At 36.0% G+C, this 13,782-nt stretch overlaps 1 protein-coding gene across 1 annotated transcript; it reads left to right on the top strand.

The window, feature by feature from the left end:
- The first annotated feature begins 11,546 nt into the window (after positions 1-11,546).
- Positions 11,547-11,990, top strand: LOC120354671. The gene has a single exon (XM_039442067.1). It carries the CDS (start codon positions 11,547-11,549, stop codon positions 11,988-11,990), a length of 444 nt encoding a protein of 147 aa, XP_039298001.1.
- Positions 11,991-13,782: the final 1,792 nt, after the last annotated feature.

Raw genomic sequence — 13,782 nt, 5'->3', positions numbered from 1 at the left:
TACTACTAGCTTGCTTTTTTTTTTCTTTTTTTTTTTATTTAAATCACTACTACTAGTCATCTACTTCTCAGTCATATTTCTTTCTTTTTGTATCATTTGCTGCTGGTGGTCTCCTTCCACTGAACATTCTTTTCAGAAGCAACTCTTGTACCTGATCAGAATCCAAATTATGCTGTCTAGCTTCACTCATGTCAAAGATGAACCCCTTTTTGACATATAGTGCCTTCAAATAGTATGAAAAGTTGAACAACTGTCCATGTAAATAATTCTGAAAATCGTCACCCTTCATAATCATCTGCATAATGTCAACTTTTAATTTGTCACCTAGTGCAAAATGTTTAGCATCAAGTTGCTTATGCATGTCTACAAACATGTCATTAATTGCAGTTTGTATTTCCAGTACCTTCTGATTAAACTCTTGCTTCTTAATATAGTTATTTTCAGTTATTTCATTCAAACTCTCTTTTAAATCTGTCAATTTCCTATCTAGCAAATCTGTATCAACATGTTTCAAACTATTGTTCTTACTTTGTTGTTCACATAATGATTTCAATTCATCTGATTTTTGATCAAACAACGACCTACTAACATACTTTACCTCAATTTCATCACTAATTGATTTTGATAGGGTTTTCAATTGTAAATCAAAATTCTGTTTTTGCTGTGCTATTTCTTTTAACATATCCACGACGATCTAAATGGGCAGATGTTAGCTGTAGTATATTTCGATATTTTATCAAATCACGTTCAGTGTACATTTTCATGTCAGGCTGTTTTTTAAAGAGAAGTTCACACAAACCAACTGTTAAATGATATCTATTATTATTGTCGATAATTAAATTAGCATTGTCAATAATAATTTCCTTTGTACCCATAAAGTATTCATTATCGTTACTGTCATAACATATACCATAAGATATACAATTATTTAGTTTTTCCTTATGAAATTTGCATATATACTCATCAACGAAATCATTTTGTATTGTTGTCTTATTCAAGATATCACCCACATTAGATCTATTCAATGCGTCCCCCTCATCCCCCTCTTACCTTTTTCCTCCTCCTCCTCCTCCTCCTCCTCCTCCTCCTCCTCCTCCTCCTCCTCCTCCTCCTCCTCCTCCTCCTCCTCCTCTGATTCTTCTTTAAGTCTGCTTCTAGTGTCAGCCATCTGCTGCTGCTGATGTTGTTGTACAAGTGTATCTTTCAATTCTTTTAGTGGATTAACAATTGGTTCTAATGATTTTTGTCTAATTGTATCATTTTCCCTAATCATACTAGTTAACGATTTATGCTTATGGATAATTGATTCACGCAAACCTTTTATCCTGTCAATCACTTTACTAGACTGACGATGATGGTGACGTTGTCGCCGTGCATGTTCTCGTCCTCGTCGTCGTCTATTTTGTTTGTATTTTTTTCTCTTTGATTTAAATTTACGCATATTGCTAGTAGAGTATAGCTCTTTCATCTACACTGTCTCAACAACAAATGATGAGAATTGACACATGTTAGTTTGTACTACTGCTATACAAGCTTGGATCAATATACTTACCAAGACAATTACAATATTTACCAGCATCAGTTTTACACTCAGTAAAAATTAAAATAAAACTATGATTCCTGCTTTGCCATACATCTGAACATAGTTTTCTAAATGCAACGAATGTCATATCAGATCCAACAAAATCTCTAAACACTGATTTTAAATTATGCATATCCATTTTAAAAATAATAAGCATATTTGCATTGTCTCTAATATGATGTTTTGAAATTGCACCATAGCTTTGAATCAAATACACACAATCTATGTTTTTTTGTCTGCCCATTGTGAAAAAGTTACGTATTTGCAGCACACGTGTAACATTCAAATCATCGAATATCAACAGTGAATGATTGTCAACATCATTTGGCTGTGGTATACTTTCAATGTTGTCAGATTTATAATATTTCACACACTTGAGTTTTGAAATAACAATATCCAATAACTTATACTTTTCCTGATACAATGACTTACTGAACAAGTATAAGTTTTTGAATTTTAATCCATTCTTATCAAATATCAAATTCAGCAGTACATTTGTCTTTCCAAAATTTGATGCACAGCAAATTAGAATTCTAGCTAAAAATACATATGAGCTAGCAGGATTCAATAAGGAAGGAATAACACTTAGTAATAATAGCTTTGCATTTTGTGTGCCATTAAAATTACTTCTACCATTTTTTGAGGATTTTCAACACGTGATTTTGAATATGAGACAAGAGCTTGTACTAGTGAGATCGGCAACAGATGTTAATTGTATTAAATCTTCTAATGCTACAACAATGTCATTGGAAATAACAAAACTGCTTTGAAAAGTACCTTATATACATGTAGATGATCATTTAAGATTGAAATTTCTAAAAATTGTCGATCAGGATAGGCTGTTGAAAATTGCGTTCAGAAAATGGGATATTCATGAATACCCGCAATTACCCAGTTCAACTTCAACTGTTTGGACAATAAAGACGGCATCAAAGGCTGACACACCACGATTTGTAATATTAGCATTTCAGACCAACAGGAAAAATGTAATGTCAAAGACAATGTCCAATTTTGATTTGTGCAAATTGCATGATGTTAAACTTTTCTTAAATAGTGAATATTTAACATATGATCGACTAAATGGAAACAAACAACTTTTATACAAAATGTTTTTGGATTTTGCACCCAGCTATTTTAATTTAGGAATTCATACCAAGCATGGCACAGATGTAGATTATAAAACTTTTACTGATAACTGTGCAATAGTTGTACTCGATTGTTCACATCAAGCTGATCATTTAACATCGTCAACAGATATTCGATTGGAAATGGAGTTTGCAGAAAATGTACCAAATTTAACGACTGCATATTGTATTTTAATAAGTGACACATTAGTGGAATATAAACCATTAAGCGCATTAGTTCGCGAAGTTCAGTAATTTGATGCAAGAGTGTGTTTTATGAACAGAGGAGGAGGGTGGTATATATATAAGTGTGTGTTTGAATAGTAATTACATCAGTTTCTCCATCCTCAACCGCCATCACTATCATTATTGCCAAAAGCAAAATTTGATGCATTTGTACAAAGAATGTGTGCTGGCGATGGGCAACAGAAGATGGATGAAGAAGGCAGCAGCAGCAGCAATTCGACAGAATTTCGAGAAATTGGTATACAATGCGACATGGATAAAGAAGAAGAGGAGGAGGAGGCGGCAAGAATGGAGAAGAATTGCCACGAACAGAAAAGTGATTCTTCTTTTGCTGTAGTCAAGTTACATTTTTTCAAAAGTGATGATAACTTTATCATTATTAAAGAGGTAGGCATAATCGATCACAATCAACACCATATTGTTCTACACTTTAAATCACCATTTGCAAAAAAATTACTGAGTAGAAAAATGTATCGTGATGTCTGTTGGTTGGAGCATAACTATCATAAAATTAAACGGGATCAAGGTGATTTGACTTATTCTGATGAACTGTTAGCATCATACTTGCAGAATTATTTCACAATCTATACAAAGGGAAGAGAAAAATCACAGTTTTTGAAAAGGTTACACAACAATGTACAAACTATGCCGGAGAACTTTGAAAAACCAGACTATTCAATGTTTACAGATTCTTGGTGTTTTAGTGTATGCAAAATTCATAACAAAACGAACAATGCTCGTTGTGCACTTCTCAGTGCATATCATTATTTGACAATCTTGTTGAGTAAGAAGCAAACAGAGAGAAAGGAGAATAGTGCAGCAGCAGCAGCAATCAATTTGCAAAATTCCGATTATACATGTGAAAATAATAGAATGGAAAGTATGAAGCATTGTAATCTATACACAAAACAGCAAAGACGCAACTATGCACGACAAGGATTCCATTTTGATGGAAAAAACATTTAATGTGTTTATTGTGGATTTGATTTGAATTCGCATAGAGCAAGAGTATGCAGTCTAGCATGTAGCGAAGGTGGAGGGGGACGGCAGAAACAAATAAATTTCACTGTTCTTGTACCGCTCATTCAGATGTGAAGAAGCAGCAGCAGCAATGAATCCTCAAACTTGGTCTTATGCACCAGTATGCTTGGAAATAAAACTACAAGAGTATATTGAATGGTATGAAATGTGTGAAAAAGCAATACATTCTGCTGAAGAAGGAAATAGTAAAAGTATTGCTAGACAATTGAAATCAATATTTTTAAATTCAGTGGATGTTAATGATATCAGTGATTATTTAGCTCATTATAGACCATTTAGATTGAGTGTAGACAAACTGATAAAAATTGAAGAAGAAATATTGTTATTGCTACGTGGAAGTGTGGAAGAAGAAGAAGAAGGGGAGCTAGTAGAAAGTGAGAGCGTAGAGGAAGGAATGTGTAAATGAGTAGCAGGTGGAGCGGTGAACATGGAAGGGGTGAGCAACAGGCAAAGCGGCAGCTGTTCAGCTCAGTCTTCAACCGACAACAGCTTAGTTCAGTCACGCGCGCGGCGCAACGAGAGTCATGGATTATCAACAGCGAAGTAACAGTGGAAATGATCAACATTTCAGTATGAAATCTTTCAATTATATTTCAAAAACGGAATATCCGACAGTCTCACTCAAAGAACTTGTGCACGATTCATGGTACCGTGTTGTACACCCTAGATTGGTGAGAACACAACAAGGACAACGTATCATCATGAGGTTATACGATCTTGACAGCAATGGTGAATATTATTGTGAAGTTTACTTACCTGAGAAATTTCTAAGTGTTTTGAATGTGCAAACACTTGATGATTTCAACAAACAAAAACTCTATCTGAAGTGTATACAGCGAGAAGGTAAATCGCCTCTTGTTCTTTTAGAACAAGAAAGGAATATTTGAAAAAAAATAAAATAAATAAATAAAAAAAAAAAAAAACCTATTCCAATTTGTGCAATAGGCCTAATGTTGATTAACACACCACTTGTTGTTTTAGGCCACGCCACTCGTCTCCTATTGGTCTTGTGCAGAACTCTCAAATCTACACTACTTTCATCGAGTCTGCCAATAGTTTGTAATTGAAGAAATTCATCAGTATAGTATTGATCCACTAGTCTAGCTACACATAATAGAACATTATGTAGTAGTGTTAGGGTGAACAATGTTGATGTAAGTACAATGACTTTCATTGTTGTTATGTTTAAAAATTGTTTAGTTGTGTTTGTTTTATACTAACAAAAAAGTGATGTGATAATATGGTTCATAACAGTGTTTTTTGTTCTCTACAGATTATAATGTTGGACAAATTAATTGAGAAAGTGACTACATATAGCACAATGGAAATTTCATCTGCAACAAATTTAATGAATGACATATCATCATCTTCTTCTTCAACTTCTTCACCATCATCACCTGCAATTCCAATTGATCCTGCACATCATGATACATCTAATTTAGCTTCTAGAAGACCTCATAATAATTGTAGAAGTAGTAGTGTCTATATAATAGACATTCAAGGATTTAAAGACAATAATGGAGAACTAGTTGCAAAAGAACTTGTAATTCTAGAGTCTACAAGTGATGAAGTTAGTGGACACCAAAGTGTAGTGACTAGTCATTATTTTTTTGAACAACCGTATCCAAATACCTACTTGTCAACAAGTACAAACAATCATAATAATGGTTTACAATATAAGCATGGACTGAGGTAGGGGGAGCGTGGTCTAATAGGTCAACAGCAATTACTACCCTACACTAGTTTTAAAAAAGTTATTGTTGATGCAATTGAAGGGTGGTTGTTCAATCTAACCAAAAGGCATAGGAGTGGAATAGAAATTTATGTTTATGGGTTTAAAACAATGACTCTCCTATACAAACAATTGGATGGTTTGTTTCTCTCAAACACAATTCATGATTATGTTTGAATTATTGATACTTCGTGTGAGTATGCTTCTGATTTTAGTCCACCAAACCTTGATGGACTGTTAAAGAAATGTAGTAGCTCAGTTTCACATGTCTCTTGTGAAGAACATCATTTACTTACATTATTGGGGGAAATACAAGAATCTCTTGCATCTACAACACAGCGGAATAGTGCTAATAATAATTTGCCTTTGTCTTCATCATCATTGTTGGGTGCTGATAGACATAACTATAGATGTTCATTGCAGATTGTCCATGCTTTGAATGGCTACATCAAAAAATCAATGTTGAAATTAAATATGAATATGTAATTGATTTATGTAATAACAATTGTATATATAAATGTACTTTGTGTGTGTGTGTGTGTGTGTGTGTGTGTGTGTGTGTGTGTGTGTGTGTGTGTGTGTGTGTGTGTGTGTGTGTGTGTGTGTGTGTGTTAAACCAATATATATTATTTTATTGTCTCTCTCTCTCTCTTCTCTTCTCCTACTCCACTTACTGCTCAAGAGAATATGTCTAAGAAACAGGGGTTTGTTTATGCAACCTGTTTTACATAAAATCAATACTTGGACTGGGGTGACACAGAAAATGCTTCCTTATTGGGTAAGGAGGAAATCAATAGTGTTGGTGTTTTTTGATTGCTGCTACTACTTATTAATATTTAATTTCAATAGCCTATTAGATGCACAACAATTGTGTCTGAAATCAAATCAATACTTGGACTGGGGTGACACTGAGTGCGCGCATGCACCCGCTTATGGCAGGAAAAGATTTTGTGGTTATGTTACCCAGGTGGGGAGAGGGAGAAAAATCTAGTTTGAGGTTAGGAAAGAAAAAAGGAGGGAAATTTGTCACAGGAAATTTCGAGGTCAAGTGACGTCACTGATCAGCTGATGACGTCACTAACCAGCTGTCACGTGACGTCACAACTCAGCTAAGGGGCGGGGCGGTGGGGGGCGACGCCAAAAAAAGCTCATTTTCATTCCTTTCTGTCATTTTCACCCTACTTACAATGAAGTATATATAAATTAAAACAGAAAACACAAGTCATAAATAGATCGAGAACACTTAAAAACTTACATTAGAGACAGAATATTTGGGAACTGAGTTCCCTTCCTTAACCGAGCAGTGAGTGCCAAGTGGTACAGTTTTAAAACCAACGGTCATGACCACAGAGTAAGCATGGAGAGTCAGCTGTAGCAGCAGAGACCAGATGGATGGAGAGAAAAAGGGTACAAATTCAGGGGACATTATGGGGAATTTAGGGGGCGGTTACAAATGGGTGATTTAAGATTTGAGTGAGTTATGAATAAGGAGTTGGGATTTCTTCAGAGGTGAGTGATTGGTTTCTATTAAAAACTCTTTTGAGGTTGAAAGGCTGCTTGTAAATAAGGGTTGGTGGTTGCTAAAAAAGGTGTTTGCTGGAGCAATTGGAGGAGACGACATGGAACAGATCTTTAAGGACAGGTTTAAAGTTTTCGATTCCAGGGAAGTAGGTTGTACAGAGCATTGGAGTTTGTGGGATTTGGGAATTTTTTGTGATTGGATCAGTGTCTGTTTTTGGGCAAATTGTTTCTGTAACAACCTTTCAGGATAGTTACTTTTCAGGAGGGATTGGTGGAGTTTTTTGAGGTACTGGTCAAGGTGGTGGGGATCACTGCAAATTTTTTGGCCTCGGATTGAGAGGGAACGTTGGAGGGATCTTTTGATGTGCTAGGGATGGCAACTCTCGAAGTGTAGGAACTGTTGAGTGTGAGTGGATTTGGTGAAAGTATTGGAGTCAGAAAGTATTACATTGACATCTAGGAAGTTGATGGAGGATTCAGTAATAATCCAGGTGAAGGAGACAGAGTAGTTTGAGTTGAGTTGATTGAGGAAGTGGGAGAAGGTATCATATCCATGAGGCCATATGAGGAATATGTCACCAATGAAACGGAGTCATATCAGGGGGGATTGGGTTTGTTTGGAAAAAAAATCCTGTTCGAGGAGGCCCATGAATAGGTTTGCATAGGATGGTGCCATCCTGGTGCCGATGACTGTACCCTGGGTTTGAAGATAATATTTATCTTCAAACCTGAAGGCATTGCTTGTGAGCACCAGTTTGACAAGGTTTACTATGAAGGTGGTTGAAGGGGTGAAGGGTGTGGGTCATGTGGAAAGGAAATGCTCAAGGGATTTTAAGCCTTCAGAATGTGGGATGGAAGTGTGGAGAGAGGCTACATCAATGGTAACAAGGAGGAGTTGTTGATCAGTTGGAAGGGTTGTGTTTCTTAGGATATCTGTGAAGTGGAAGGAGTCTCTGATATGAGAGGGTAGGCAGGCAACAATGGGTTGGAGGTGGAAATCAAAAAGACAGGCCGTGTAGCCTTCTTTATGAATTTTTGGAAGAAGATAGAAGTGTGGTATGTTGGGAGACACTGTCAAAAGGATGTTGATTAGGGATGGGTATTGAAATACAAAACATTGATGTTTTGAACATCGATGTTTTTCTAATCCTAACATCGATAAGTGAAAAACATCGAACAGTGAACATCAATGTTTTTAAACATCGTTTATTGCCCTACGTTTTTATGGATGATACTATTAGTCCAGACAATATAGACATAAAAATGGGGGTGTGCTTGCAATTTATATTGTAGTTCTGATTTTTTCAAATATATTATTTGGGTACATAAGAGAAGTCCAGAACCAATTTCTTTATGCAAGATTTCCTTGTGCTAGATACAAGATAGCCCAAAAACCTCGTATTTTTGGCTCATTTTCCAGTTTTCAGCTATTTCTGCCAAATCTCACCCAGATTATATAATTCTGAAAAAAAATAAGATCACTCGGAACTCTCTATCTCCAATGAGTACTTTGTTATAATTTTTCAAAAATGAGTAAAATTTGAAGAAAAAATCAATTTTGATGAATTTTAGTTTTTAATCAACAATATCTTCCGACTGTTACAATTAAGATGTATATTTCAAAATCCCTCTAGGCGTATTTTTGTGCTACACAATCTGATATCAGGTAGAGCGCTCTATGTCATGGCCTATAGATTTCCAGGTACACCTGACAACAATGCTCCTTGTATTGTGGAAAACACCTAATTTTCAGCTTCAACCATCATCACCAACTACATAGTCTTCACATTGATATTTTGCACAATGACATAAGTTCATAAGATTATGCTCTATGAGAATCACCCGTTAGATGCACTTCAGTATTATATGCACTTCAAATTTCAGTATTTCCTAATAGAGGCACGCTTAAGGACACCTCAAGGATCAAAATTTCAAACACTTATAATTTACTTTTGAAACAATGCTCAGATTTCATCGAACTACACTTCATTCTTCTCGGCTCGCCAAGGCGGTTCAAAATCATGCATCAACAGTCAAATTCAGTCAAAAAATAGAAAATTTATTGTTGAGTGTTGGTACTTATTCATATTCAATACATAAGAAATGGCCAATTTCTTTATTCAAAGCTATGTATCTCGGTAACCCCTTATTATAAAAATTATTACATGATCTTGAAATGTACAATAGAATTTTCTATTTCATCTGCTTTAAACAATTCATAAAAAAATATGTTCGTAAAGTGAAATTTGATTGTTGAAAAAAATCCGGAAATTGTAGATATTTTTCTCATATCAACGGTTTTGGCAATTCTATGATAGCGAAAAGTGATTCAAGATGGAATTTAGGCAACTGAGCTCGTAGAGGATGAATTTATCTGCAATTTGTAATCAATCATAAGTTTCAATGATATATCAGACTTGTTTTAGAAACTCTTGATCAACAGTAAAATTATTACAAAAAAAATGTTAAAACTGAAATCGCCATTTTTGAAATCTTGAATTCCAAATTGTTTTGGAATCAAAAGTATTATTTATTGGAGTGGGTAGAGGGGGACAATTTTCACAAGTAGAGGGACTTTGGGATCTAAGACGGGCTTTTTTGCTCGAAATCCCCTCCCCCCTCTCACCCTTGTCCATCCCGCCACCCCTTCCCCCCGCCTGTAGGGTGGGGGGTGTTCTAAAAATAGATTTCCCCTTCCCCCTGCCCAGTGGTGGTGAGGGGGGTTGAAAAGAGAGAGAGATCTCTCTCTCTCTCTCTCTTTCTCTCTCCCCTTCCCCCTGCCCAGTGGTGGTGAGGGGGTTGAAAAGAGAGAGATATATCTCTCTCTGACCCCTTCCCCTTGTCCAGTGGAGGTGAGGGGGATGAAAAGAGATATCTCTCTCTCTCCCCAGGTGAGGGAAAAAAAAATTTCCCTTTTTGGAGGAAAAATTCCCTCTCTATACTGACAGATTAAAGTGAATCCATATTTCTACATCTAATGCTATACTGACAGATTGAAGTGAATGCTAGATGAGGGAAAAAATCTCTTTGAGAAATTCCCTTGGTGACAGATTAAAGTGAATTCATATTTCTACATCTAATGCTATACCGACAGATTGAAGTGAATCCATTTCGCTCTAATGCTATACTACGATGGCAGACTCAAGAGAGAGAGAGAGTGAGGAGGATACGCCCCCCTCGCTTCTCACAACCAGCAGTCTAGGCATCTGCTTTCTCCTTCTTTTACTCGCCCCATCTCTTTCCCGCACCCTTCTAAATTCCTTCTTTATTACGAAAGGCGAGTGAAGGAGACAAGAAGTAACTAAGTTCCATTTTGATCGAGCGTTCCTATACTGTCAGATTAAAGTGAAACGTTTCTCTCTGCCCCAGCATTACGAAAGGCGAGTAAAGGAGACAAGGAGTAACTAAGTTCCATTTTGATCGAGCGTTCCTATACTGTCAGATTAAAGTGAAACGTTTCTCTCTGGCCAGCATTACGAAAGGCGAGTAAGGAAGAATGTTATACTAGTGAATCTAGTATAAGTTCTATAATGAGTCATATTATGCTTGCTTTCCAACTGACAGTCAAGAGTTCAATCAAACTGATTATGAATGTGTAAAAAATTGAGCTCTTTTGCTGTACAAACATGGCAGTTGTTTAAGTGTTTTCTCCGACAATATGTGTTTAGAGTAAAGTGACGCGTGCACTCGCTCGTGGGCGTGTGCCTCATCTAGACACATGCGCTCTGCTCCCTGTGAGGTCCCTTTCTAAGCCCGATAACTCCTGCACCGAAAACCGTTACATTCCATTACATGAAAAAATGTCTAAATCGATTTATGTGACAAGTGTTTAGTCGTTAAAGTTACTTCACTCTCTCTCACACATCCTTTTACAAGATTTATTGATATAGTCAAAAATGTCTAGGGTGTGAAATTTGAAACTATGGGTGTTAAAGTTCACTCTCTCTCACACATCCTTTTACAAGATTTATCGATATAGTCAAAAATGTCTATGGTGAAATTTGAAACTATAGGTGTTAAAGTTCACTCTCTCTCACACATCCTTTTACAAGAATTATCGATATAGTCAAAAATGTCTATGGTGAAATTTGAAACTATAGGTGTTAAAGTTCACTCTCTCTCACACATCCTTTTACAAGATTTATTGATATAGTCAAAAATGTCTAGGGTGTGAAATTTGAAACTATAGGTGTCGAAGTTCACTCTCTCTCACACATCCTTTTACAAGATTCATTGATATAATTAAAAATGTCTAGGGTGTGAAATTTGAAACTATAGGTGTTAAAGTTCACTCAAAAGAATGCCTTTGCCCATCAAGGGAAAAGTGTATAAAGCTGCAGTGCGACCAGCAATGCTATATGGAAGTGAGTGTTGGCCCCTGAAAAACCAGCAAGAAGATAGACTCCATTCCGCTGAAATGAAAATGCTGAGATGGGCAGGGGGTGTGACTAGACTGGACCACATTCAGAACACACATGTTCGGGGCAGTTTCCGGGTGGCACCAGTCTATGAGAAGATAATGGAAGGAAGGTTGCGCTGGTATGGACATGTAAATAGACGTTCACCCAATCACATGACAAGGAAGGTACTTGATATGGAGACACAGCCAAGGGGCAGAGGCAGACCCCGTCTCACATGGCTAGGTTTAGTTCATAGAAATATGAAGCAGTTGGACCTGACAAATCAGACGACCCAGGATCGTTCGAACTGGAGACTGAGATCAAGGAGAGCCGACCCCAAATAATGGGAAAAAGGCAAGGAGGAAGAAGAAGAGGTGTTAAAGTTCACTCTCTCTCACACATCCTTTTACAAGATTTATCGATATAGTCAAAAATGTCCAGGGTGTAATTTGAAACTGCAGGTTACTTCACTCACACAAGTGTTTATACAATCAATCACGGTCATCTAGGCTGAAACAACATATCGTTCACTCTCTCTCACACAACTCAAGATTTTATGTTTTCTGACCCAATATAAAGTCTTTATATTTGACCAAATCCATTTTTTCTGTAATAATTTGCACTACCTGATGTTCGGAAAGGTTATGATCTTTTGCCTCAATCCAATTCATGTGGAAAGACACCTCGGCATATTTGGATACAATGTCAAGTGCGATTCTGTGAATGAATAAACTTAGGTACTCAATGAATGGAGCCGAACATTGCAGTCTCATGACAGTACCCTCTTCCGAATTTTTAATTGCCTCAGCTATTTCATCACAAACCCTTTTCACAGCGACTCCCATCTCGTTTTTCTTAATAAAATCTCCTATATCATTTTTAGTTGCATACTTTTCTGCAATTTGATTAATCAGAATAGCAATAGCATCTTTTGTAATGAACTGTTCAATTCCCTCCATAATATTAGCTTTCATTGCACTTGCCATTTCAGATAATCGTTTTTCAAACTCTTCCTTTGTTAATGAAGAACTAATCAATTTCTGCAAAGTAGATTCTAAATATTGCTTATCAATTGCCGATGGCTGTGTTTCATTTACTTTAGTAAAAATTTCTGTACTGAGTTGTTTCAATTTAGTATTGAGATAGTTTCTGTCCAGCACCTCCAAATTCTTAATTTTATCTGATATGGCTTTTAATTTCTCATCTAAATAAGCTTTATCAACTTTATCGTTGTTAATACTGACCAACTGAGATGAAAAGCTTTCTGTTGAAGTTTTCACTTCTCCTAGAGCAGATTCTAAATTTAGTGTTCTCTCTGCAATAGCTTTATCGATATTAGCACTGAAATTTTGTAATGTACTTAGAATATATTCTCTTTCAATTATGCTCACTCCAATATTCTATGTATTTTCCGAAACGAGTTTGGTTATTTGCGAATCTAAATAAAATTTCACAGCTTCGCTGATTCCTTGTTGATTTATCGATTCGATTATCTTCTGTGTTATCGAGTCAATATCACACGTAAGATTAGCAAGAGCTCCGCTAGCCGTATCAATTCGTCCGAATCGATGTAGAGTCATCGTGACACTAAACAATTAATTTTGCTTCTTTTAGCTCTTCAATTATAGACGCAATCTCCACATCATGCCCGCTGTTGCCACTAGCTTTTGAGGAATAGAGTAAATTTAATCTTTCCACTAATTTGTCAAAATTATCAAAGTATTGATAAATTCTATCATGAGAATTTTTTTTTGCAAATTTCAATGAACCCCAACCCTTCTTTTTACTAATTTTTTTACTGGGAAATAACTTTTGAATCATTTGCGATTTAATTCCCTGATTTCGTTTAACATAGCCTCTTCGATCTAAATGTATACCTGTAAGTGTTAAGATTTTTTTATACTTATCCAGATCTCTCTCATTATAAAGATTTGAGTTTGGTCTCGCACTGAATAATAACTCAAGTAGACCATGTGTTAAACGCAATCTTTCATTATTAATATCTATATAGCCGTTATCGAATATTACTTGCTGATTTCCAATATAATACACATCATCTTTAGAATTATATGAAATTCCATAACTGATTGAATTATTCAATTTTTCCGCATGAAACGTTTTTAGATATTGTGACAG

The sequence above is a fragment of the Nilaparvata lugens genome, chromosome X (genome assembly GCF_014356525.2).
Source record: "Nilaparvata lugens isolate BPH chromosome X, ASM1435652v1, whole genome shotgun sequence".
NCBI classification, from domain to species: Eukaryota; Metazoa; Arthropoda; class Insecta; order Hemiptera; family Delphacidae; genus Nilaparvata; species Nilaparvata lugens.
Note: the sequence above shows the minus strand (reverse complement) of the source record. Positions and strands in the feature narration are given on the sequence as shown.

What these genes read in the sequence shown, in the direction of transcription:
- LOC120354671 (XM_039442067.1), top strand. Translation starts at nt 11,547, where the DNA reads ATGCCTTTGCCCATCAAGGGAAAAGTGTATAAAGCTGCAGTGCGACCA.